Source organism: Lynx canadensis, chromosome D1, assembly GCF_007474595.2.
Source record: "Lynx canadensis isolate LIC74 chromosome D1, mLynCan4.pri.v2, whole genome shotgun sequence".
NCBI classification, from domain to species: Eukaryota; Metazoa; Chordata; class Mammalia; order Carnivora; family Felidae; genus Lynx; species Lynx canadensis.
Window position 1 is genome coordinate 12077672 of NC_044312.2, and position 25069 is coordinate 12102740.

Sequence of the window (25069 nt, forward strand, 5' to 3'; positions counted from 1 at the left end):
CTTTCGGAGCCACTGCGGCTGGCCGCCTGATGCCACGTAGGAGCCTCCTCCTCAGGCCTCCGTGGCTCCTTCTCCTTGTGTGTTCAGCCAGCCTATAAATTCACCTTGCTCGTTTCCTCCTTGGGTGGCAGGCCACGAGGCCTAGTGGGCCAGTGTGGGGTCGGTCATCCCTGAGGACCGCATGCAAGTCTTGGGGCCTGAGGGCGGTGCCCTGTCACGTCAGACATGCTACTGCCACGGTCCATCCCCAACCTGTGCACGTGCGCCACCCGCTGTCTGTCTCGGAGGGCTGCACACTGGAGGATGTGTGTGAGCAGTAGCTAGAGGAGAGCAGATGGAACCCTCTCCGTCTGTAGGAGCTTTAAAGGATCACAGAGCCTATCCTCTTTATATCAGGGATGAGATTGAGCTCCAGAGAGACCAAATTCATTTGTTTAATCCCACATCCACCCATTCGTTCTTCCCTCTATCCAGTAAATACTCATGAAACACTTGTCAGGCCCAAGAGGTAACAGCAGTGTGTGAGAGAAAGGAGGCCCCTGCCCTCAGGTGGCTTTCATTCTGATGGGGAGAGGGAGACAGTAACCCTTGAACTTGAAGCCACTCGCCCAAGGCTGGTTGGTGTCAGAGCTGAGAAGTCTGGACCTCCGGCGGGGTCCTTTCCAAAGAACCACACGTGGCCACTCCCTGCTTCCCAGGAGCCATTTCGGCCTATTCTTCACCACAGATGGAGATGTGGAGGAGGTGAAGGAGGGGCGAAACTGAGTTTTTGTCTGGATACATCTGAGCAGCAGAGGGCTGTACTCCTGTACAAGTAACTTTTGACTGGTCGAGACCAAGGATTCTTTTTATTTTGGCAAAATACGTATATAACACAGGCTTTGCCATTTTAAGTGTTTTTAAGCCTACGGTTCAGTGGCGTTAAGTACGCTCCCAGCGCTGTGCAACCTTCACCGCCATCCATCCACAGAGCTGTTTCATCCTCCCAAACTGAAGCTCTGTGCTATGGGGCCCCAGGGAAGTCTGGTGAAATCCATGCATCAAGTAAAATACCTGAGATTATAAATGGAAACTTCGAACACAGATATAAAAAATATTTTTAAAAAATCATTTGTAATACATATGTGTGGTTCTTTGTTATCCTGTTAAGCTCAGGCACTGGTTGAATGTCCACTGTATTTTTGCAGGAGCGGTTTGCATGAATGTTTGGCTGCAAATGCAACACTTCTCACGTGGTGTGGGTACGCAAATATCTGCCCTGTCCACGACCAAGCCGCACGTACGGCTAATGCAACCGGGGTTGTTTTGCTTTTATTCCCCGTTGGAGGAGCTGCCGAATTTCAGGTAGAGGTTGGTGAAAATAGAGATACAATTTTTTTTCTTCTCCAGGTTCACCAGCCCTCCTGAATTCTGTCCCTGGACAGCTTGGGGGCTTTGTGGGCTCTAGGTTAGGGAGCCCTGCCAAGACAGAGTTTGTCTAGTCTTCTCTGCCTATAACGGCAGCGCACCGGGCCGGGGGCATGCTGATGGGCTAGGACATGGTGACAGAAACCCTCCCTGTGCATGCGCCTTGGAGGGAGGGAAGGCAGGAGCGTCACAGGAACCCGGCCAGCGGGGAAAAGGTGCCCCCGTTCTCCCAGAGCCGCCAGCCTGCTGTCTGAGGTGGGCGGGGCCGGTGCCCCCCTGGAAGTGTGCCTTCTGGCAGCTTCCCCGCCCCCCCCTTCCACCCCCTTGTCCAAAGGCTCAATGCAGAAGGGAGCCATATGGTCCTTTGTGGACACATTTTCCCTAGTACAGTATCGTCCTGGTGTGAATGCAGGGCCTGGCTCTCCAGTGTCAGCTGTCCCTCCCCTGTGGCCCCCTCCCCCTCCCCCCGCAGCCAGCCCCAAGAGTAGGAGATTGTGGGGGACAAGCTCACCGAGTCGGGGAGCTCTGCAGAGTCGGGGTGAGTGAGGCGTCTTTCGGTAACACCCACACACACACTCACACAGAAAACTGTTGAAGTGAAGTCAAATGTCTCAAAGTCAGATCCCTTTTTAGTATGAATTTGCTGTGTCTCATTCTGAGCACTAATTCCAATTTAATTGCAAGTGGCCTGAAGCCTCTTCAATAGGAGTAACAAATGGTTTGATTTTGTAAACTTCATCAGACTGCATTTTAAATGCGACACAGTAGCCCAACTCGAATGCCAATGAAGCACTGGAGTAGCTCTCTGTTTACTAATTATCCGTTTTTACTCCAAGCCACGCTGGCTGGCTTGTCTGATTAAATCGGATTTGTGGGATAGAGAACAGCTAGCAGAGTTTTCTCTATAGTAAACGAGATTGAAACTATGGGCCGCCTGGCTGCACACTGTAAATTATATTTCCTTTTAAAGGGGACGTGTCTCTTTTATTTCTCTGTCGCCCCTCCTGCATATTAAACTTTATGGTACAGAAACGGACCCGGCTCATCCTCTGGAGCCAGCTCGCTTCTGTGACTTTCCACGTTGCTCTCCGAAGAACCAGAAAGGAAACGGGTAGCGACATCCCCTGCTTCTCCACCCGACTCCGTTTCCTTCTTTCAGTCCTTTCTTTTCTCCCTTTTATCCAGGGGGCGAGTTTTCATTATCCCATTATTCTAAAAGGTACCTGAGATGATGTGGATTCTTAGAATCCATTTTCGAGTAGCCTAAACAAGGGTTCTAGCGAGAGAAAATTTACCGGGACCCAACCCAGAGGGTTTTTAGCATTTCGGAAAGACGTGAGTGTTGGGTAGTATCATGCTCGGGTGGGCAGGGGTGGGAGTGAATCGGTGGGGACGGAAGGGAGGTCAGTTTCTGAACAGTTGCCTCTGTTCATTTGGTTCACTCCGGAATGAAACCCTTTCCTCCGAGCAGAATGAAATGAAGATCACCTGGTTCCTCTCTGTGATGCAACAGAGAAAGCCATGGCACAGGTGCGAAAGGGCTAGATGTCAGTGGACCAGTGCCCATGGGTGAAGTGCAGGTTGAGGGAGCTGGTGGGTCCGCCCTTCACTCCCTGGGACCTGGGGTCTGGCCTGGAGCTGCTGGGTCCTTTTAATTGTTTATTCCTTTCTGTCTAGGAAAGCCACCTCCACCCTCCATCCTTCCTGGGAAATTCTCTCTGTGTCTCTGTCTCCATAAAACGAAGGCAGGGCAGCCTTGAATAAGGTGTAATCAGACTGTGCTTAAACTCTGCCGTTGCTAAGACTTTAATTCCAAGAGCTTGACCTGTCCTGCCCTCACTCTTGGTATCTACCTTTGTGCGGGAGCTTTTTATATTTTAATTTGCTTCTGAATGTCCTGCAAAATTAACGGTGTACGCACTCTTCCCTTTTTGGCCATTGTGTGCGGTACAGTATGGGAAGCCTGGCGGTGCCTCTGATAGCCTGGTTACCGTGGGAATGAATGGCTACCACAGTCTCAGGCTCCCAGCCCTCCTTTTAATTGTTGACAGTAAAAAGCGTTTAAATGCTGCTTAATTTGTAATCATCTTCTGGGGGGGAAAGGAGAAGAACCATTAAAATGTCAGTAAAATGAATACGTCCTTCTCTCTCTCTCTTTCTCTTTTTTTTTTTTTTTTTTGGTTGGGTTTTGTTTATTTATATGCGGTTGCTTTTTCTTTTCATTGCCTGATGTTTGTCAGATATTGAAATGGCCCTGAAACAATCAACATTTCACTTTATTTTGAATATCTGTCCCCCCTCCAACCCCTGCTCTCCTCCCCAACCCCTCCTGTCTCTCTGGGTCTTTGTCTGGCCTCTGACTGTCTCTCCTTGTCTGTCCCTCCCTGCCTTTCTCTCTGGACCTCCTCCTACATCCACCTCACTGTCTGTGAAATACATCGGGGTTTACAGGTCTTTAAATAAGACCCAAGCTGAGTTGCTTTTTCCCAGAGACCCCTCTTCTGGGCCCTGGCTCCTCCCCTGGGGGCCTCAAGATGACTTGGGGGATGCTCGGAACCAGAGAGATTGAGTCTCTATAGAAAATGTCTTGTCCACTTGATGAACAGAAGAGATAAACAGACCTGGTAAGAAACTTATTACACAAATAAGGACATCGGGTCTCATTTTCAGGCAGAACCGCCATACCCCCTCCTGAACCTCTGGACCCGACCCACTGCTCGCAATTGCAGTGCCTGGGGCCCCCGGGTGGGTCAGTCGGTTAAGCATCCTACTCTTGATTTCCGTTCAGGTCGTGATCTCGGGGTCCATGAGTTTGAGGTCTGCATCGGGCTCCGCACTCTCAGTGCTTGGGATTCTCTCTCTTTCCCTCTCTCTCTGCCCCTAATCGCCCCTCACCTGTCTCTCTCTAAAAGTAAATAAATAAACTTAAAAAGAAATTGCAGTACCTGCCATGTGGGGGCACAGGGCCCTAGGGAAATGAGACCACTGGCTTCAGAGAGTCTGGTTCTCTTGCTCACCCTCTCCGAGGGTCACTCTTTGGCTTTTTTATCACAGCAGTGTGGGGGGCATGGGAGAGAAAGCTTTGCTCCCCTCTCTCTCATCTCATTGGCCAAACCATCGCCTAGTACAGAGGCTTGGAGGTATCTTCAGACCCAGCGACTCCAGAATTGCCCTTCTGATCGTATGGCCAGTTTTGGAAGGAACTAACCAGGTAATTGCTGGTCACTTGAGAGAAAGGACCTAGCACGTTCTTTCAAGTCTTGCTTTCCTCATCTTCCTAAAATCCCCTAAAATTCCCTCTCTCACAGGGCTTGAGAAGGACTTAGGGGTGATAGACCTAGATTGGCCCCTAGTGATCCATGTAGGTCTTTTCTTTGCCTCACCTGGTGACTGTCCCTCTGTGAGCCTAAGACGGTGGTTTCTAGTGAAGCCTTGAGATTCTCTTTAACTAAAAGAAGGCTTTCTAAGCAGACTCTGAGGGAGAAATGCCTTCACCACATCTCAGTGGAAGAAGGATCTTTCAGTCTTCCAGCATGCTCTCCCATAGGCCTAGAATAATTGACTGTTGCAGTAGGAGGGAAAGTTTTCAAGGGTCATTTATTATCACCTTCATTTTTCTAGTGAGGAAACGGAGACCCAGAGATGTCTAGTAACCTACTCAGGAGTGCACAGTGACTTAGTCACTGAGCCAGGATTGGAGGACAGGCCTTCTGGCTGAAGACCTCAGTGCTTTCCATTCTTCACCCTCTTCAGTTGGTGAAAAGTCCTAGGAAAGGGTAGGGCAGGAGGACAATGGCAGGATAATTAGCCTGGCCTGTCCTTTCCCACATCACACGCTTCAGGGGCTCTTTTCCCAGAAGCCACCAGGACCAGCCGAGTTAGAGACTGGGTGATCCTAGCTTCTTACAGTCCAGCTCATGCCGTCTACGGAGAGCTGAGGGCACAGAGCGGAATGCATGCCAGATGGATTGCAGGAGGAACCCACTGGAGCTTTCTGTGTGCTACCCACCTACCCCAGGGGTGCCAAGTCCGGAGCCTTTGGGAACCCCGAGGGTAGACCACTGCCTGTCTATCCTGTAGAAGGGCAGTGTAGAGGAATGGAGGAAGGCAGCTCTCTGTATCTCGGGAGGAGAGGCTGCACCCGGGTCCCTCAAGGCAGCACTCTGTTCACCTGCTCGGTCCATCTCCCCGTCCGTCTCCTCTCAGACTGGCCCCGTCTCAGAGGCAGCTCTCCTCTCCCAGATGGGCAGGACCTGGGAGAAGCTTCTGATCCCCGGGGCTGGGCGACTGCAGGCTGCCCCTTCCCTCTCAGGGCTGTTGAAGTTGGTCCAATTTTTCAATCGTGGGCCAATTAGTTTCACAAATGGGGGCCCCCGTGGTGCCAGGGCACATTTGTTCCGGGCCTGCGCACTGGCCGGGCCCCATTGTCCTGCCTCCCGCCCCCGTGTGGGCCCATTGTCCTCGCCCCCAGCAGGGGCTGCTTACCGCTGATTTATACGGGCAGGCGTCCTGCGGGCTCCAGGCTGCACCGCCACAGCTGGCGGAGGTGCTTAAGGCCGCGGACCCTGCGACCTTTGCCCCAGTCCTGCTGTCATTTTGAAAGTTACAGACCGGAGGGCTGCATACCTCTCCGGATTTACTTCCCACCCCAAGCCCACCCCCTATTCTCTCTCTCTGTCTCTCCCTCTCTCTCTCTCTCTCTCTCTCTTCCTTCCTTTCTTCCTCTTCTTCTTGCTCTTGTGGTGGAAATTTGGATTCACTCTGGAATGTCTGAAAGGGTTCAGGTACATGACTAGGAAGTGGCTGCAGTTATAGGTGGGAAGAGGAGAGAGGTGCCTGGTGTGGAGGTCGCTGATGCTTCCTCTGGTGTGGCTTTTAATCCTGGGTTCTGTTCCCTACTTCCGCATCAGATGCTGGGGTGGGGGGAATGAAGGAGGAGGTTCCCATCAGTTTGACGTAGTGCAGTTGAGTTTGCCCTTGGCGCCTTTCCTGCTAGGGGCCATACACCCTGGGAAGCGTAGCCCGCCATGAGGGCGTGCCAGTGGGGAGGCGGTCATGTAACCAGGCAGCACAGCCCAGCCCAGCCCAGCACAGACCGGATCTCACTGTAACCTGTTGACTCTGTTGCCAACCAAACTCCCACTTTTCCTCCTCCGTTTTGCTTCCTTTCCTTCCTCTTCCACCCCTTTTTCTCGTCCCCCTCCTCGTTTCTCCTCCTCTCCGGCTCGTTTGTTGGAGTGATTGACAAAATTAGTAAATCCATTCATGTTACTTTTATTGTGCAGGTCTCAATAAATCCCCTGTGTCCGGGGTGCACCTTAATGAGCTAGTGAGCTGACAAATTTGTTTACTGTAGCTGGAGGTGCCGAGTAATGAAATGCACTTGTGTCTGCAGCTCACTGCTAAACAAATACACGGCTTTCTGGGAGCCAGCATTGCTAGCTGCTGCCTCAGGACGCGGCCCACATTCCCCCAGAGACCGCAAGGGTGTGCGCGCGCACGTGTGCAGGGGTGTGTGCTTTGAGAAATGTAATCGCTCACCCGTCCCCGGCTCAGTTTTAAAACAAATTTGAATCAGCTGTTCTGGCTCCTCCCCTTTCTGGTTATTCATTGAGAACTCTCTGTTCCTTGGACTGATGCTATGAAGCCATAACCGTCCCCCTTTCCCTTGTGGAAATGGAAGGTTATAGAGACAGCTTTCCAGGATTCAGGAAAGGGAAAAGGGGTGGGGAGGGCTGGATAAAGAGACTGGAATTGACCAGAAGACTAGATGCTAAGGTTTTTAGCTCTTGGCTTGGTTTGAGAAGATGTAACTGAACAGATGATCAAAGGTGTCCCAGCGGCAGGTGACTCTATATGTCGGAGACAAGCACCCGTGCACAGACTTGTGGCTCATCTGGTTTGAGGTGGGCCTTCCAAGATGTTTTCTTAGCCTCCTCTACCTGTTGTGGCGGGGAGACCAACAGCAGTGAAGGAAACAGTGGGGCTGGTCTCCCACACTCGGAAGCTGTCTTTCTTGGAGTCATTGGTCTGACACTGTCTCGGGCTGGGCAGACCGCGCCCTCACTGTGCTCACAGCTAGCCTCCTGAAGAAGCCTGGGAATTCCGGAGCTCCACGCACATGATCCTGCAACACGTGCCTGAGAGAAGAGATAGCAAGGGAGCTCTTGACCCTTTCTCCAGTAGATCCCTTGAAAAGGAGCCAAACCCTAAATGATGGTACAGGGGGAGCCAAAAGGGAGGCGCTCCTGCCGATGTCATGGCTGGACATTTATTTCCTTTCCGTGTGCTCTGTGTCCCTGCCCCCTCCACACCTGTAGCCTTCTCCATCCTCTTGAGATGCAGACAGAGTCTTCCCGCCTTCGGTGTGAGTCAGCCTTGGACCGCTCGTCTCCGTCTTTTTCTTGCGCACAGTGGATGATGCAGTTCTGCTTTACCAACGAAGGGGGTGGGGGGAGGAGGGAGAAAGCTGAGGAGCAGGGAGAGGCGGCAGTCTCATCAATAGCTTTGATGTGTGGCTACTGGGGCTGCCCGTGACTGGCAATGGCATCCGGGAGGTCAGAGGAAGTATAGAAAGACATGTCTGATGGATTTGGGGGTCAGACGGGGGGGGGGGGGGGGCGGGGAGGGGCGGGGGGGAGGGTAGGAGACGGTTTCAGTTTAAACCAAGGTTTTCACAGCCCCCGAAAGTTGACATTTTCTTCCTCTGGGGACAAAAAAAAACCTGTTGGCGGTTGCAGGGGAAGCATCTCTTCCTTGGCTTGCTTAGGTGGGGTTGGACATGACAAGCCCATCCGTGGTGCGTGTGCACGCACATACGCACACAGAGTGCACACAGTCCAGCACACGCACACGTGGCAGTCATAGCTAGCTTACCAAAAAAAGCCAGAGTATATTTAGATCCCTTTGCTCTTTTGATTAAGAAACTGCTTATGCTGGAGATAATAAGAGCCTTGTTCCAAGAAGGTGTCGCACCTGAACATCTCCTCCAGCTGTGTACCCCTCTGATCCTGTTCCTTCCTTTCTATTAAAGAGCTAATTGGTATGTAAATGGCACAGGTGTAAACATGAGGGTTTTTGTGGCTCATAATTTCAGACCCAGTCGTCACCTGGGTGAAATAAATATCCTGGGTCTATGTCACCCCTCCTGCCTCCTGTTCCACCCTGGCCTTGGCTTTCTCCCATTTTTTGGCTATAATTAAACTGGTTTTAAATTGAGAGTCTGTGAGTCGTACGTGCCCTGCAGCCAAAACGGGCTGTGCTACCCTTGGGGGTGGAGGAGGGCTGAGGTGTGGGTCACCGTCTCCAGAGACAGAAGTGAGGCAAAAGGAAGCCCAGATGTTTGCACGGGCTCTGCCCACATTACCCGGAACCATGCTTTTCATTCGGGAGGTTATCTCGTTCCATACCCTCCTCTTATCTCCAGTTATAAGCCGTTTCAGGCAGACATCCTTGGAACACAGCCCAAGACTGAGCTCCAGTCAGTCTTCAGAAGAGCAGAGGAGGTACTGTTCTTTGACCTGATAAATTATTTCCTTGGACCAAGGCTAATTTATGTATCCAATTTACATCGAAATTTACAGATTGATAGGAAACAATACATTTTGTAGAATTTACATACTCAGAAAGATTTGTCGTTTGCCTCATCACAGCCCTGGGACATTGGTGTTGGAAAAGGCAGGTGAGTTAGGAATGCCGTTTCCTAGAGGAAGAAATGAGGCCAAGGGCAGGGGCTGCTTGGCCCAGGGTCACAAAGCCAGGAAGGCGGTGCCTCTGGGCCAGAATGGAGGTCTCTTTCACTGCACTGGTGGTCTCAGTCTTTGCTTCTGAGCAACAGAGCTCAGACACAGAGTGAGAACTGGGGAGTCCTGTCCAGCCCACCAGACAGACACGAGAGGCCCCAACAAGATCAGATGGCTGTGGGTCACTCAGTATCACTAATTGCCAAGGAGAGTCTCCCTGGAAGTGCTCAGGAATGGCTTCGTTTGGTCTGAGCTTGCTTCAGCTCTCGGGTCTGGCTGTCTGCACCGGGACTGCCCCTACCCCCCGCCCCCTCTGCCCTTTGTGGTTTGTCTCCCAGCTCCTTACTTATTCTTTTACGCACCATGCAGTTACTGAGTGCCTGCTCTGTGCTGGGCCCTGCGCTCTGTGTCGGGGAACACAGAGATGAAGCGAACAGCTCCTGCTTTAGAGGGTTTACAATCTCTTAGGCAGAACTGAGTGTCAAAAATAAATGCATCAGAGGCTTTTATGTGCTGTAGTCATGAAGGCTTAGAGGAAGAAGATGTTCTTGGCCCTGAGTCCTAAATGGTGTAACTCATCCAGGGTGCCTTCTCTAGAGTGCACTCCTGGAAGCAGCCGCCCTGAGTCGACGGAACAATGTAGGCTCGTATGTTGTGTGGGGCTGCGGTGATCCCTAAGCAGCTCACTTGCTGCAGGAGGATGCCCAGGCTAAGGGCGGGACGTGGAGGCTGGAATCCAGCCTCTTTGCTCGTGAGAGCTGTGCACCCAGGTGACCGTCTGTGTCTGCCCAGAGGAAGGGGCGTGACTTTCTAAGTCAGACAGGGGCGTCGTCCGGGCCGGTAGTGGCTCTCGCTACCACTTTATCGTTCTGCAACTCTCACGGATATCTCGTTCGTCACCATCTCAGCAACTACAGGCGGTGTGGCAAGGGATGAGCACAGCCCGGTCCAGAGAAGTTCAGTGACATGATCCGGATCACAGAGCAAGCGAGTGGAAGACCAAGACCTCTGTGCTGCTTTTGTCTTCCTTCAGTATGATTACTGAAGATTTTCTGCCAACAGTGGAGCCTCCTCCCGTCTCCCCAGTGGTCTCGGGCACGAAGTCTCTCTGTAGCGTCAGAAAGAGCACCGAGTATGTCTGGAGCTCAGGCGTTGAAAGGAGCCGAGTGTTTTAACACTGCCCGGCCCTCTTGCCCGGCTGCACACCTCACTGCAGCTAATGAATTTGCTAATACAATTTTCTAGATAATTTTATTTCCATAGTCCCACGTTTTAATGTGTTTCCAAAAGCTAGCATTTATTTGCTTAATCTCCCAGTGTAATAGAATCTGCCTTGACTCATCATACATGCGAACAATCAGCTAGGCAGAAACTACAGCAAATTGTTTAATAACTCAAATCTAGTCTCTAGATTTTTAGCTTGCATGCACCACTGGCTTCTCTTGTGTCTCCTCCACTTCTCCCCCCGCCACCTTTTCCTTTTTGCTTTTTAAACATTTTTCCATCTCCTCAGCTGTTGGTCTCCAAACAGAAGGAAGGGGAAAGTGGATATGGGACCTCTGAGGCCCCTTCTCTTCATTTCTGCACCGAGGCCGGTGTGTCAGTGGCCAAGGAGAGCCGCTGAGCCTCATGAGGTGTCCCAGGAAGGGGAGAGGGACCTTTGCAGGGACATTGCAGCCTTTCCTTCCCGCGTGGGGATTATGTAACTTGAAACCTGGCACAGAGCTGACCATCCGGGACTGTAGGTGTACCATGCTTCCCACCTCCAGCCTGGGCCTCAGTTCTCCCCCCCTCCTCCGGTCCTCACAGCCCGTACCCAAGTCTCGTCCCCACCCACCTCCAGTGCTGTCAAAAAAGCCATCCGCTGTCTCCCTGCTTCTGATCACTTGCTGCTGCTCTTGGTCCCCACGTGACCCTGGGGCGTTGTCCTCGCATGCAGGTTGGGTCACGCTGGCACCCCTGTCCTTTCCTGGCATCGCATAGCCTGTAGCATGAAGTGTGATCTGTCCCACCTGGCGATGTGGCCCCGGTGGTCTGACCCTCCACTAACGTCCCCTGCTTGTGTCCGTCCTCAGGGTCTGTCATGTGTCTGCCTGCTCCGAGATTTTCTTGAGGTGTTTCCTTGCTTATCCCAGCCCCTGGACCCCTCCTCTGGCTCCTTGGCTGCTTAATGCTCTTGATTTCTCAAAGCCAAAGTTTTCATGGGGTCACCCTGTCTTGTCCCCTGGTGGGTCATCGACCTGCCTGGGAACTAGTCTGGGTCCCTATGTGTGTGCTTGAACTCAGCATCCCCCTGGTCACTTAGCACAGTGCCTACACTTAGTGACGTTCATGGAGTGTGCCGGCCGGACACGAAGAGGGTCCAGGCCATCCTGAGAAGTATGGATGGCCTAGTGGGGGCAGCTTTGAGGAGCCTGCGGAAGACCAAGAGGGCAGAGAGCTGCGGTATCCCCAGTCAGTCCTGCTGGGTGTACCAGCCCTTGGAACTCCTCTGGGCTTGGCTTTTTAGGCTTGGGGTATCCTACTGGGACTGTCACGGTCCCTCTGACCCAGGCACCTTCCACAGCCGGGGATTTCAGGGGATGCTAAAGGAGCACTGTGGGCCGCTGAAGGGCTTAGCTGGCCCAGGAGGCCTGCCCCAGCTGACCAGTTTAAGGCAGCTGTTTGACATCTGGCTTAATTGGGGCCGGTGCTCGGGGGCCCTCGGGATGAATCGGCCAGGGCAGCTGTCTCACTGCACACATTGCAGATGGACTGCCCCCATGGGCGTGTTCACCTGCTGGACGGACACCGGCTGCTCACTGTCGGCTTCTGCCCCGCAGACCACCCCCTCAGGCAGGTGGAGCCGAGCACCCCGGCACCTCCTGGGGTTTTCGCTGGCCCTCGGAGGTTGGGAGGCTTCAGAGGGCTGTACCTTGTGACTCCGCTTGCGGTCCCCTCCCACTGGCCACGGCGGTCTCACTGTTGCCAGAGTGGGCCCTGCAGGCCCGGGGGCCCCCGGACCAAGCTGGGTTAGTGCTGGTGTGCTGGCGTCATCACTGTGCCCCTTCCAGGAGAGGCCTGGACAGATTGCACACCCAGAAGAACATAGGGGCCTGGCCCTGTGCTTTCTAAAGTCAGACAGACCTTGGGCATTTTCAAATCCCAGCTCTGCCTCTTCGGACTGTGTGACCTTAGGCAGGTTATTTAACCGCTCTGTTTTTCCATTCGTAAAAAAGAGGGAGGAGGATGCCTGCCTAGTGGGGTTGGTTGCAAGTTTTCAATGAGATGGCGGCACAGGTAAGCAGCGGCACAACACCTGTATTCTTCCTTTCCCTCATGCGTGCTGAGGCCGGGAGCGAAACCGCGCTCCCGCTTTGTGCCCGGCCTTCCCTGGACCTGGATGCAGGCAGCGACTGCTGGCAGGATGGAGCATGGCTCCAGCTGCCCAGGCCTCTGAGCATCTGCAGGGGTGGCTGTGAAGGGAGGGGGAGGGTCTGGCCGTCCCACTAGTTCATCTTAAACCCAGCCACGAATGGGACTGAGGCAGCGAGAGTAGACCACCGCTTTGCTGTCTCCGTTGGGCGACCCGGGAGGCAGCAAGGTCCTCATGCTGTCCTTCTCTTCACCCCACTACCTATGTGAAGCTCCTTGATTCCACACAGAATAGGCAGAACTCCACCCTTCCTTCCCCTCTGGGCTGGGTTGACAGATGCTAGGCTTGTCTACCCTTCCCACTTACTTGCATCCTTCACACAGGGCAGGGCGATGCAGGGCTGAGCACAGGTTATATCACCCAGATGTCACCAAGAGGGGAGAGATGAGCTTCCCAGGGGAGCTGACACGCTGAGGGAAACAGGATCCAAAATGGCGGGCAATGAGCCACCAGTTAGGACTCAGATGGTGGGTGTAGATGCTTCCTCATGGGCTGCTGTACCCAGAATGGCTGTGGTTCCAGAACAGGTTGATCAGAAAGCGGGCTGATAATAGAAAATGGCAGCCTGTTTGTGTAGGGTACCATAATTCACCTGTGCTCCTGATGAGTGCAGGGAATGACCAGACAGAGTGAAATGGAAATCTCATGGCGCTCATTAGCTTAAAGCCCTTTGACAATTGCCCATTGGTCTTGGGACGCAGCCTAAACATCTTCACGTGGTTTTCGAGACCCCACGTGACCTGGCCCTGCCTGCTGGTTTGGCCTTCCCCGCCACTGTCTCCCCGTCTCTCCAGCTGTGTTGTTCTTCTCTCTGATCCTCTGATCAACTACGTTTCTTTCCAGAGTGTTCAGGGATGCTCTCTCCCGGGTGCGGGGTGACATCTACAACGGCAGCAGAGACTTTGTCCGGTTTTCCATGGTTATATCCCCAGTGCCCAAAAGAGAGTGCCCCTTATAGAAGGTACTAGAATAATATTTGTTGAATGAATGGACTCTTAAGTGAAAGGAAGAGAGAGCTGGTTAAAAGAATAGGGTCTGTTGGGTAGCCTGGTTGGCTCAGTCAGTTAAGCTCAGCTTCAGCTCAGGTCGTGATCTCGCGGTTCATGGGTTCCAGCCCTGCATTGGGCTCTGTGCTGACAGCTCAGAGCCTGGAGCCTGCTTCGGATTCTGTGTCTACCTATTTCTCTGACTCTCCCCTGCTCACACTCTGTTTCTATCTCTCTCTCAAAAATAAACAAACATTAAAAAAAAAATTAAAAGAAAGGAATAGAGTCTGTGGCTAGCCTCCGGAGAGGATTCAGACCCAGGCAGCCGGCGTTCGAACGGCGTGTCTGCAGCTTCCGAACTCTGGGGGAGCTTTGGACAAGTTGCCCAGTCTGTCTGTGTGCCTCATTTGCCTTATCTGAAAGGTGAGGTGGTAGACATGGGATTTTAAAGCAGTTATGCTCGAGCAATGGCTTGGGTGCATACCGTCTTCGTTACCGTGATTCCTCACAGAGGCCACCCTGACTTCCCAGTACCCCGCCTTTGACACAGCACTACACGCGGCCGCTGACGCACATTTATTGTTGCGACGCATCCGATCCTCTCTTTCTCCTCTCTCTTTAGGTTCCGTGAGGGTGAGCGGTAAGTTGATGTTGTCCACCATTGCAGTGGCACACTGGGTGCTCCATCAACGCCGGGTGTGCCTTTGGGTTTGCCCCTGAGCTTGGGGGATTGGAGGCACTGGTCCTGGCTCTGGCTCTTGCTCTCTCGTCTGGACCTGGACGAGTAAAGAATGGCCTTGCGCTCCGCCCCCCTGAGGCTCTCCCCGCTCCTCTTTCCCACAGGCACGGACATGGCTGTCTTCTGTCTGCTGTGCGGGAAGCGTTTCCAGGCTCAGAGCGCGCTCCAGCAGCACATGGAGGTCCACGCGGGCGTGCGCAGCTACACCTGCAGCGAGTGCAACCGCACCTTCCCCAGCCACACCGCCCTCAAACGTCACCTGCGCTCGCACACAGGTAGGCCCGTGCAGGTGGCGGGTGGATGGTCGGGCTCTCTGGGAAGCCGTGTCTGGATTTACCTCCAAAAACGTGGAGTGGAGCTGTGAGGTCGAGTCGGCCCTCCGCCCTTCTTGGTTCGAGGTGGGCGTGCGGGCGCTTCCGCGGTGCAGGTACGTGTTCGTGGTTCTCCCCATCCCACCCTGGGGGTCTGTGGGTCCCAGTCTCTGTGTGTTCCACACAGCAGGTGCTCGTTAGAGATGCAGGCTCTTGGGTCCCACCTTCGGAAACTTTGACTTAGCGGATGTGGGTGGGATCCGAGACTCCGAGTCCTTGATATATATTCTCAAAAGACTCTGAGGCAGGTGGACCCAAAACCTATTTCAGGAAAAAAAACTACCTGTTTGGTCTCAGCCATCTGCCACAGCCTCCACCCCGCGACCATTCGCTCCTGAAGTCCCCCTTGGGCTCCTAAGGGAATGTTGCAGAAGTGGTCCTGCTGGCTCTACAATAACAGAAGCGAATTTTCTATCCTGAGCCCTTAACCTTGCTTAGGGGAGATGATGAGGTTTATGAACAATGAGCCAGAGGACGGGAGAGGAAGGTGGTTGTGAGTCAGGGGGCTGGGCCCTGTGCCCCACCCTCTAGATGGACCCTGAGGGACCCTCTAGATGGACCCTGAGGGCCGAGGGGCAGATCGATCCCCTAACAAGGTAATGGGTGACTTAAATTCATTCCTTTCTCTGTGACAAAATTGGGTCTTTACTGACTGTACATGGAGAAAGGAGTGTCCCTCTCTGAGTCTGCATGTGTCTCTGCTTGTGCGTGCTCTGTCCTGGGTTTGGAGTGGGAGTGGGGGACAGGGTGGGCCGGGGACAGGGTGGACCCGGGAGACAGAGAGGCACACTCCATATCGGGGTGTATAACGGGGTGTTTGCTCATGTCTGTTGGAGGGGGTAGAAAAAGTTGTGTGCCTCAAGATAGGAGATGGTAGGACCCTCTCTCTCCTCATTCTTGGGTCTTGTCACAGCTCTGGGATTAAGTACACAGGCCAGGCCTCTCGTGGGTGGCGGGCTTTGCGGAATGAGGAAGGGGCTTTACTTATCCTGGACCGAGAAGGCCTGTCCTGCCAGTGGTGTGCATCTTCATCAAGGAGCCCCCCCACCCCCAACCCCGCTCATGCTTTTTTTTTTTTTTTTTTTTTTAATTTTTTTTTTTTTCAACGTTTATTTATTTTTGGGACAGAGAGAGACAGAGCATGAACGGGGGAGGGGCAGAGAGAGAGGGAGACACAGAATTGGAAACAGGCTCCAGGCTCCGAGCCATCAGCCCAGAGCCTGACGCGGGGCTCGAACTCACGGACCGCGAGATCGTGACCTGGCTGAAGTCGGACGCTTAACCGACTGCGCCACCCAGGCGCCCCGATGCTTTTTGATGCCATTCACTTCAGGGGAGCATATTGCCTTCACATCACTTGATTTTCTTAGAACTATTCAGGCTCGCTGGCATAGGACAAGGAGAGGTCCCATAAGGTAGGTTCCCAACAAGAAGGGCTCAGGAGGAGGGAATATCAATGAGGACTTTCTCTAGTGACTGTATAAGCATCCCCTGTGGTATAGGCACCAGCCTGTCCACACCTCCCCCACTGGGTCCCCAAGTTCAACCTTAATAAACAAAGTGGCCAGTTACCTTTCAACCACTTTGAAGCATGCTGCCGGGTCGAACCAGTGTGGGCTTCATGGGACTTGAATGGTCCCAGCCCTGTGAAGTCCACCCGGGATGTGCCCTGCTCTTCCCTTCTGGGAGTGCAGACGTCAGAATATCACCTGCCCCTGTGTCAGTCATGCACAGATCTGTGGGGAGGGGCTATTCCAGACATAGTTTGGGAGAAGCAACTTGCTTGATCTAGGAAATAGAGCACGTGTGCTACCCACGCACACATATACACACCCATCGATTTTCACCCCGGCGAGGCCCTGTGCACACAAGCCGTATGTATACAGGCCGAGCACACCCCCACACACAATGCCTCATTAATATTCCGTTGTTCTTGGCCCCGTTGCTGCTGGGGCCGGGTGTTTAGCATCGGCAGCTGTGTTTTGTAGGTTAGTCCAGCCGCGCTCTTGGCATTGATGGATCCCTGATTCACACGGCTCATCATATAATAAACTCTCAGCTGTGCTAGAGGGAGGGGCCAGAGGAGGCGCTGGGATGGGGCCGGGCCGGTGCCAGGGAAACCACCAGGTGAGGACAGGCCGCTGGGGTCACAGATGCACTGGGCAGGCCAGAGGGGCTCTAATTAGTCTCGTTTGTCCTGCACTTAATGTCAAGCTCATTAAAGAGGGTACAGAGTTAATCAACGTGCCACAAATTGGATTTTGAGTTCTGCAGCCAGTTTTGTGTACATTTTGGCCACAGTGACACCATTAAGTCTCAGGGTGAGGGTTTTAGGCCAGGTGCTTGCCATGCTTCAAAGTACATGTGTGTGCGTGTGCCTTTTTTTTTTTTTTTTTTTCTCCTCCGAGTTCCTCTTTACTCCTTTCCCTGGGCTGACTCTGGAGATTTCCTATTCAAACTCATTTAACATGTGATCCACTTCAGAATTAAATTCATAAAAATCTGATCAAACAAACCTCTCTGCCTTAACCCTTTGTTTTTTGAACTCTCAGGGCCCCCCTCTGGAGGGGAAGGGCACAGGCGGTGGCTCTCCGCCCCCCGCCTCCCCCGGCCGGGTGGCTGCCGATGTACGTTTTAATTACCGGGCTCTCGCTGAAGTCTCACGTGGCCCTTGCTTTATTTATTTATTTATATCTTAATGAGGATACTGAATCCTTGATTAAAGTCGTTATCGTTGCCAATTCGGCAAGGAGGGGAAGTCGGATGTCAGACGGTGGGGGGTGGCTGTGTGTGCAGGCGTCTGCACGGGGAGAGGGGCACACGGGCACAGGCCCGCACAGACTGACCCTCAGCCCCACAGACACGCGGCTAATTAGGACCAGCGTGTGCACGGACCTCCGCTCCCTTTGGGTTTGGTGGGGCTGGCGGTCAGGGCCCGGGTGGTCTGCACAAGCCTGGCAGCCAGAGGGCAGGCAGGTGCCGAGAACCCCAGGATTCAGTCCGGCCCCGGATCTGCACGTACCTCTGAGCCAGGGCTGGGCCCCGTAGGTCGGGAGGAATTCGTGTCGAGGGATGGCTCTGCTATTGCGCCTTCTCCTGTCCGACGCCTCGTGGGAGCGCTCCCACCCTACCCCTCCGTGACTTCTTGTGGGGAGAGAGCCTGCAGTGAGCAGACCCCAGCATCCACTCCCCACAGAGCCCTAAAAACCCTTCAGAACCATCAGAAGAGATGAGAATTTATGTGGGCACAGGGGCCTGCGTTGGAGAGGGGGGAGGTTGGGTTGGCGGCCTGAGGAGGAGAGAGACAAGAGAGTAAAATATCATTTTAAAGAGGAAGTGAAGGCACAGGCATGCGAGTCTATAACGAGGAGGACAATTTATGCCCAGGCACGAGTGCGGTTTGACATGGGGATAATGAAAAAACGTAGGTCATTGTGGATGACTTAAACCTTCAGCAGCTGAAGAAAATGTATGAAATGCAGAGGACATTACACGGTTGGCAGGCTCGCGCATCTGCAGAGGGACAAGTGAAATACAGTGGGCCATTCTTTACCATAAACTGTGGTTGTTGGAGATGCAGCCCAGAGAAATTGTAATTACAGTGACAAGACGAATCAGCGATATTTAAATATTCATGAACAAAGTCTGGGGTGATCAATCTATCTTTATTGTCTGTGCCTTCACTCCTGTAATAAATAAGTAGCTGAAGTCCTCACCTTTCAGCCCCCGAAGTCCCCGCGTTGGGTGGTTCAAAGAAAGTGATGGTGGATCCCCACACCCCGGCTTCTCACCCTCCGGAGGACTGAGGAGTGGGAAGCGCAGGAAGGGAGGCTGATTGGGCACTGATTCCAGGCCATGGACGACAGCTCTCCCCACTGGGTGGAGGGAGCCGGTAACAACTTCATCTACCCCCCAGTTCCCGAGCGCCTGCTCTGGGCGTCCCAGTGCTACGTACCGAGGCAACGGGGATGCATGAGACCCCCTTCTTACCCTGGAGGGGCTTCCACTCTAGAGGCACCGAGGGCATGACAGGAGACACACGGTACAGCGTGTCACTTAGCGGTCTGATGAGTATCGCGTGTCCACACTCTGGGAACCAGATCTGAATCCCGACTCAGCTGCTTACAAGCTGTTTGACCTTAGAGACCATCTATCTCTCAGCCTCTCGTTCTTCTCCTCTGTACAGTGAGAATCCTGTGTTTCTTGCTAAAATAACAAAATGCTAGACATTTCTTCTCTTTTGGGACAGAAGAAAGAGAGTGACTCAATTTGCCTGGAGGGCGGGGGGTGGCTACAGGGAATCTTCCACACCATGGTGATGTGTGAGCCGGGCTTTGAAGGATGACTAGGAGTTTGCTGGGCAGAAAAGAAGAAATCAAGCAGAGAGCATAGCTGCTGAAACTAAGGAGGAGGGAGAGAGCAGAAAGCATTTGGACGGGGTGGGGGGTGGGCAGTATGATCTAGTTGTTTCTCAGATTGGAGGATTTTTTTTGAGGAGGGGGTAGTCAGTCAGGCTAACATGGCTTTTGCCCCTGACCTACAGCAAAGGAAGAGAAGGGAGCCTGAGGAGCTGGGGGACAAGGTTTCAAAGCCCACAGGTCTGCTTTCCCTTTGTGGGGGCCTGCTTTCTGGGGATTGCTGTTCATCCCTGAACCAAATGGGCTCTCTCTTCCTGAGACTGGCCCTTGACCCATGGGCAACCGAGGGGCCACAGTAAAGTACGGACCTGTGTGAACACACTATTCACATTGGGAGCTGGAGGGGGGGGGGGCCGGGTCTTTCCATGGTCTTTGGAGAATGGTGGTGAATGCAGGCAGTCTCCTCTTCCTGGCGTACTGAATGTGGCTTGTGGCTCCTAAAGAGGGGGCGGGGAGAGGCAAGGCCTTGATCCAGCCCCTTGTCCCTACAGGCGACCATCCCTACGAGTGTGAGTTCTGTGGCAGCTGCTTCCGGGACGAGAGCACGCTCAAGAGCCACAAACGCATCCACACGGGCGAGAAACCCTATGAGTGCAATGGCTGTGGCAAGAAGTTCAGCCTCAAGCACCAGCTGGAGACGCACTATAGGGTGCATACAGGTACTGAAGACCGGTGAGGGCACCTGAGCTGGGGCAGGGACCTAGGTGAGGGGTAAGGGGCAGGTGGCTCTCCAGGGCAGCCCGGGCGAGGATGGTCCAAGACTTACCCCAAGACTGGAACGTGACTCTGGTGAAGGTTAGCACGATGGCCCAGGTGCCACCGCCCCGGGGTCAAGGCCGAGGCAGACATTGCTAATTGATCATGGCACGCTTTCCAGGGGCCCAGACTGGCCTTGCAGGCAGCCATGCCAACGGCTTGCAGTTTGTGCGTCCTGATTTGGGGTCAAGTTGGCCTGCTTACTGCAAAGTAGAAGCTGGGATGGTTTCTTGTTACTGGGGGTTAGAGTAAGAACTGGGGGGTGGGCACTGAGTCTGGTTAGGATGAGAGCTGAGACACTGTTGGGTTGAGTTCTTCTCAGAGATCAGAGGGGCAGGTGTCTTTACTAACCCCTCTTCATGTATAATGTTGTAGCATTTCACAGGGCTTTCACATTCCTTTTTATGCAAGAGAAATGTGATCAGAGGGTGGGGTCTGAGGACAGAACGAGTAGACATGGCCATGGTGTCCAGAATTGCCAGATTCGGGGGCAGTGGAAGGCTGGAGCTGGCCTGCAGTGGCCCGTGAAAGCCCATCTTGCCCATCTCTTCCCAAGTGCAGTGACATCACCTCAGTTGCTTAAAAGCAGCCGGGGTCAGAGTAGTCCCAACGTGGCCATGGGCAACTGCTACAGAATCGGGCCTTTTTGTAGAGCCAGTTGTTAACTGCTTCCCAGCAGCACGTTGCAGGTTGGGGGGACAGTGGGTATTCAGAAGGACCTCCCATGAGGATATGAGGCGTAGTGGAAGCTAGTGGAATCTGGTAAACTTGAAGCCTCCTCTGATCAGGGGAAGCAGCCGTCCTGACCAGAAGACGGTGGGGAGAGGTGACTGAGGGGTGACTGAGGACAGGTTGTGCTGGCCGAGGGGAGAGTATGCTTCCATAGGAGGTGGGGGGATAAAGGAGGCAACAAGGAGAGGATGTGTGCTGTCATAGCTGTGTGTTCTTGCCTCCAGCCTGGGCCATAAGGAAAGCCTCGGGTGGGGTGCTTGCTGCTGACAGCTAGAGTCCCTCCCGGTATTTTCCAGAGCCCTGGGGCTTCCTTAGCCCCCTGCTGGGGATGTGACCTGGCGAGCCGATCATTAAATGCATTGGTGGTGACTATTGTAAATAGCAGGTCGATAGTTAGATCACTTTGGCTGTTCATTACTTCATTATTTGCTGGGGCCTCTGCACAGAGGAGTATTGATAGCGAGATGGCTGGCCAGTTAATTACTGTATCGAAACAAGGTTCCCTCACACCCTCTGCTCAGCTCCAGGGGACTCTAACTGGGAGGAGGCTGGGCAGCAGCTAGGGTGTGGCAGGGCACTCCCAGGCTCTCTGTCCCTCACTGCTCTCTAGCCCCCCTGGGAAGGCAGGGTCCAGGTGCTTGTAGCCTTAGAGGAGTAGGCATCCCAAATGGAACACATTTGAAGGAAAGGATTCCCTCATTTTCATCCCCCTCCTCCCCACCAGTTGTAGCCTCAAAACGACTCTATCCCCGTGTTCCTCTAGAAGGAATATCCCGAAGGACTTTCAGGGCCTCACTGTCCCTTCTCTAGACCCCCATATCCTTTCTTCGGAAGGTAAGATTCTGGGCCTTTGGGAGGGTTAAATAGAATGAGGCAGGGCTAAGGGTGTGCTTGGCAACAGGGCAGCCCCTTGCTATGTGTGGCTGCTGAAATGAGGAACCATGAAGTCCCTCTGAGCCACCGAGCATGTAGTTCCAGAGGCATTAGCCACGCTTCAGGTGCTCAGTAGCTCTCTGTGGCCAATGGCTACCATATTGGATGGTGTATCCACGCTTCAGGTGCTTAGTAGTTCCGTGTGGCCAGGGGCGGCCATACTGGATGGTGCCTCCGTGCTTCAGGTGCTCAGTAGCTCTTTGTGGCCAGTGGCTACCGTATTGGATGGTGCATCTGTCATCGCGGAAAGTTCTAGTGGGAGGTGCTAAACTAGACGGGCCCAAGTCTCCAGCAAGCCTGGGGGTGGAGCGAGGGCCCAGAGCAGCCCTGGCGAGACCCTCACGGCCCTCTCCCTGTGTCCTGGCTCTTTCCTGCCCTCCCCCCACAGGTGAGAAGCCCTTTGAGTGTAAGCTGTGCCACCAGCGCTCCCGGGACTACTCGGCCATGATTAAGCACCTGCGCACGCACAACGGCGCCTCCCCCTACCAGTGCACCATCTGCACGGAATACTGCCCCAGCCTCTCCTCTATGCAGAAGCACATGAAGGGCCACAAGCCCGAGGAGATCCCGCCCGACTGGAGGATAGAGAAGACTTACCTCTACCTGTGCTACGTGTGAGGCAAGACGGCGGCAGTGGCGGGGGAGCGGGCAGCCGGGAGAGAAGAGTTAGGGCAGGATGAAGTCGAGGAAGGACTGTGGAAAAAAAAAAGAAAGAAAAAGACAAAAAAAAGGAAATAGAAAAAAAGAAAAAAAAAAGAGAGAGAGAAGAAAAAGGAAACCTGATAGCTGTCTGGCCTCGGACTCTCTCTGGGGCTCCCAAGTGACCTGGATGCCCCGCCACCACCCCTCCCCGGCGGCCTCTGTCCCTCCTCCCTGGCTGGAGGTTGGCTTCATTTTCTTGGGTTGGGGTGAGCATGGTTTGTTTAGCTCACTTGGTGGTATATTTTTCTCTTCCCTCCACCCAGACCCTCCTTTTGCATCCAGAAGTGGAGGCTAGGGAGGGGGTGAGGGGTGCTGTGGTCAGAGCCAAACAATCTTTGCCTGTCGCCCTCAGAGGGAGGGGGCCCGCAGGTGGTGGGGCTGGGTTGGGTCACAGTCACTAGTCGATGGTCACATGGCAGCTCTGGGGGCAGAGTGGAGTGGGAGGGGCTCTCCTTCCCTCCCACCACTCAGTTCATTTGTTGCCCCCCCCCCCCAGCTCTGCCGCTTGGGGTGTCCCCTCAAGGTGTTCAGCAGCCTCATGGCTCTTGCCCGTCCCGCAGCTCCTTGCTCCCTGCCTCCAAGAGGCCCCTCCCAAGTGCAGGGGTGCCCAGCCCCTCATGCATCAGGCAGCGCCTTCCCTCCTGGCTTAGCTCCCTAGCTGGGAAGCTGCATTGGACTCCACAGCCCCCTCACCCCACCCTCCGCTTTCTGAGAACACAAAATAAACGGAGTACCCCACCCTAGTCAAGCCCTGTCATGAGCGAGGTTCCTGCTGAGCTGCTTTCGCTTCCAAAATGGGAAAACATAACTAACCCTATACCGTCCCACCAAGCAAACCAACACCAATCCCTACCACCCCTATTTCAGGCCCTAGGAGAAGGCGTCCGTGAAAGGGCTCATTGTCCGAGGGAAGGATGTGCCCAGATGTGTCCTACACCTGGAGAAGGGGACGCCCTGACCGGGGATTGGGCTAGCTGGTTGAGGGTGGGGACCCCAGCCCTGGTCCAGAGAGCAGCACAGAGTTCCTGGCTCTCAGGGCAACACCCCCCCCCCCCCCCCCCCCGCAAGTTCCCAGGGAGGAGGAAGGAGAGGAGGAAGAGGAGTAGAAAGCGCTTTGGCCCTTATGTAAATGTTTTGCTTCTTTTCTGTGTCCCCTGTTCCCCTGTTAGCACATTGTACTTGAATTACCTCAGTTTTTTGTGACCTCATGAGCTTTTTTAACCCCTGTATCTCTTTTTTGGTTGGGGGTTGGAGGAATGGGGAGGACGTTCTTTTCTGTTTCTTGTATAAATTAATAGTTGGTTTAGTAGACTTCAGCTGGCCACGGCCCTTTGCCATCCCAGCTGGACAGAGCTGGACGGAAGGAGTGGAGTACTCAGGATCAGGACGTGAGAGCCGGGGTCAGCAGAAGGTGGGCGAAAGGGAGAGTGTGTCAGGGGCACTCTGGAGTCACCGTTGGCTCTGCCCAGGGCCTCCCAGAGTCCTCTGTACCCAGCAAGGGTTCAGCCTAAAACACTCTGGAGAAGATCCTACCTTTCTTAGAATTTGCTGGGACCTTTGGGCCTGGGGGCCTGTATTATTCAGATCCCTGCAACCGTGTGGCCCCGCCTCTGTGTGCATTATCATTGCCAAAATGGGTCTCTTTTGCAGGGCTGGCGTGGGGATGAGCCGGCCTCTGTTTTGTTGCGTTAGGGTGGGGGTGTTGTTTTTCTAAAAGCTACCTCTTATGTTCCTCCAGTTCTTTTGTTCCCTTGCTGCCTCCCTTTCTGCTGCTCTGTTTCCCTCCTTCCCCCCAACCTCCCCCCCTGAATTTTGGAAAGCACGTTTGCAATATTTGGTTCGCTTTGGGATGGGCCCTCCGTTTCATCTCATGCTTTATTTGTAAGAGTTGTGTTTGTTTGTTTGTTTTCTTTTTTTTTCTTTCCTTTCTCTCTCTGAGAAAGTTGTGGCTGCGTTTTTATCTTAGGGTTTTAAAAGTGGTTTTGGGGAAGTGGTTTTGGGGAGAAGGGTTGTGAGGGCTCTAGGGAAGTCGGAGGGATGGGTGCTGCTGTGACCACCCCCCTGTCCCCCGGCCCCGTCCCTCCTGCCCTCCCCCTGCAATCCTGCCCACCAAATTTGAAGGCCTTAAAAATTGTGTTGGGGGGGGATCGGAACTTGGGGGGACCGTGTCACTAGACTGTCGGTCGGGGATGGTCAGGTAGGGAGGATGCTCTTTTGCAGTTGTAATAATGACTTAGTGCTTTGGAAAGGACAAAAAAAGTTGAACTATGTGACTAGAGCAGTTGTCGTGTTGATAATGTGAAAAGAGGCAAATCATCTGGGGGAGGGGCGGTCTGTAAGAAATGTTTATGCACTATGCTTCCTCCCCCAGCCTGGGAAGAAGGGGGTCTGTAAACCCCCGAAAACAATATTTTAACAGCAAGATCTCTTGCAACTTCGGTGGGGAAGGAAAAAAAAAAAAAAAGAAACTATTCCATAGACGTAGCTGACACCTCTCACTCGCCCCCACCCTTCCCACGCAGCCTGGGTCTCCTGCCCTGTTCATAAAAGCTGAGAGGGTTGAGCTAATATTTACAAATTGTAATATTTTTGTAATGTTTGTTAGTTCCTTCGTCAGTTCTACAGGACCTTGCCCTTTTTTCCTTTTGTAATGTGAATAGGAAAGAAAAAAGACAAAAAAAAAAAAAAATCCACCACCGCCACCACCAAAATACCCCTCTGTGTGTGCGTGTGTGCGCGTGTGTGCTTTTTGTGTGTGGTTGTGTGTTCAGTCACGCAGTATTGTTGTAATCTGGTGTTGCAGCATCGGATGGTACTAAGTGAGCACCTGTCTGCCCCCCACCGTCCCTGAGGGACCCTAGCAGGGAA

General features: G+C 53.5%; 1 protein-coding gene across 2 annotated transcripts in view; it reads left to right on the top strand.

The window, feature by feature from the left end:
- Nucleotides 1-24665, top strand: part of ZBTB16 (zinc finger and BTB domain containing 16) — a 190652-nt gene extending 165987 nt beyond the window's left edge. For both annotated transcript variants that reach the window (XM_030333335.1, XM_032594968.1), the window contains exons 5-7: nt 14394-14564; nt 19570-19737; nt 21888-24665. In XM_030333335.1, coding sequence (XP_030189195.1) covers nt 14394-14564; nt 19570-19737; nt 21888-22117 — 569 coding nt within the window. In that variant the 3' untranslated portion in view covers nt 22118-24665. The remainder of the gene's footprint in view (nt 1-14393; nt 14565-19569; nt 19738-21887) is intronic.
- Nucleotides 24666-25069: the final 404 nt, after the last annotated feature.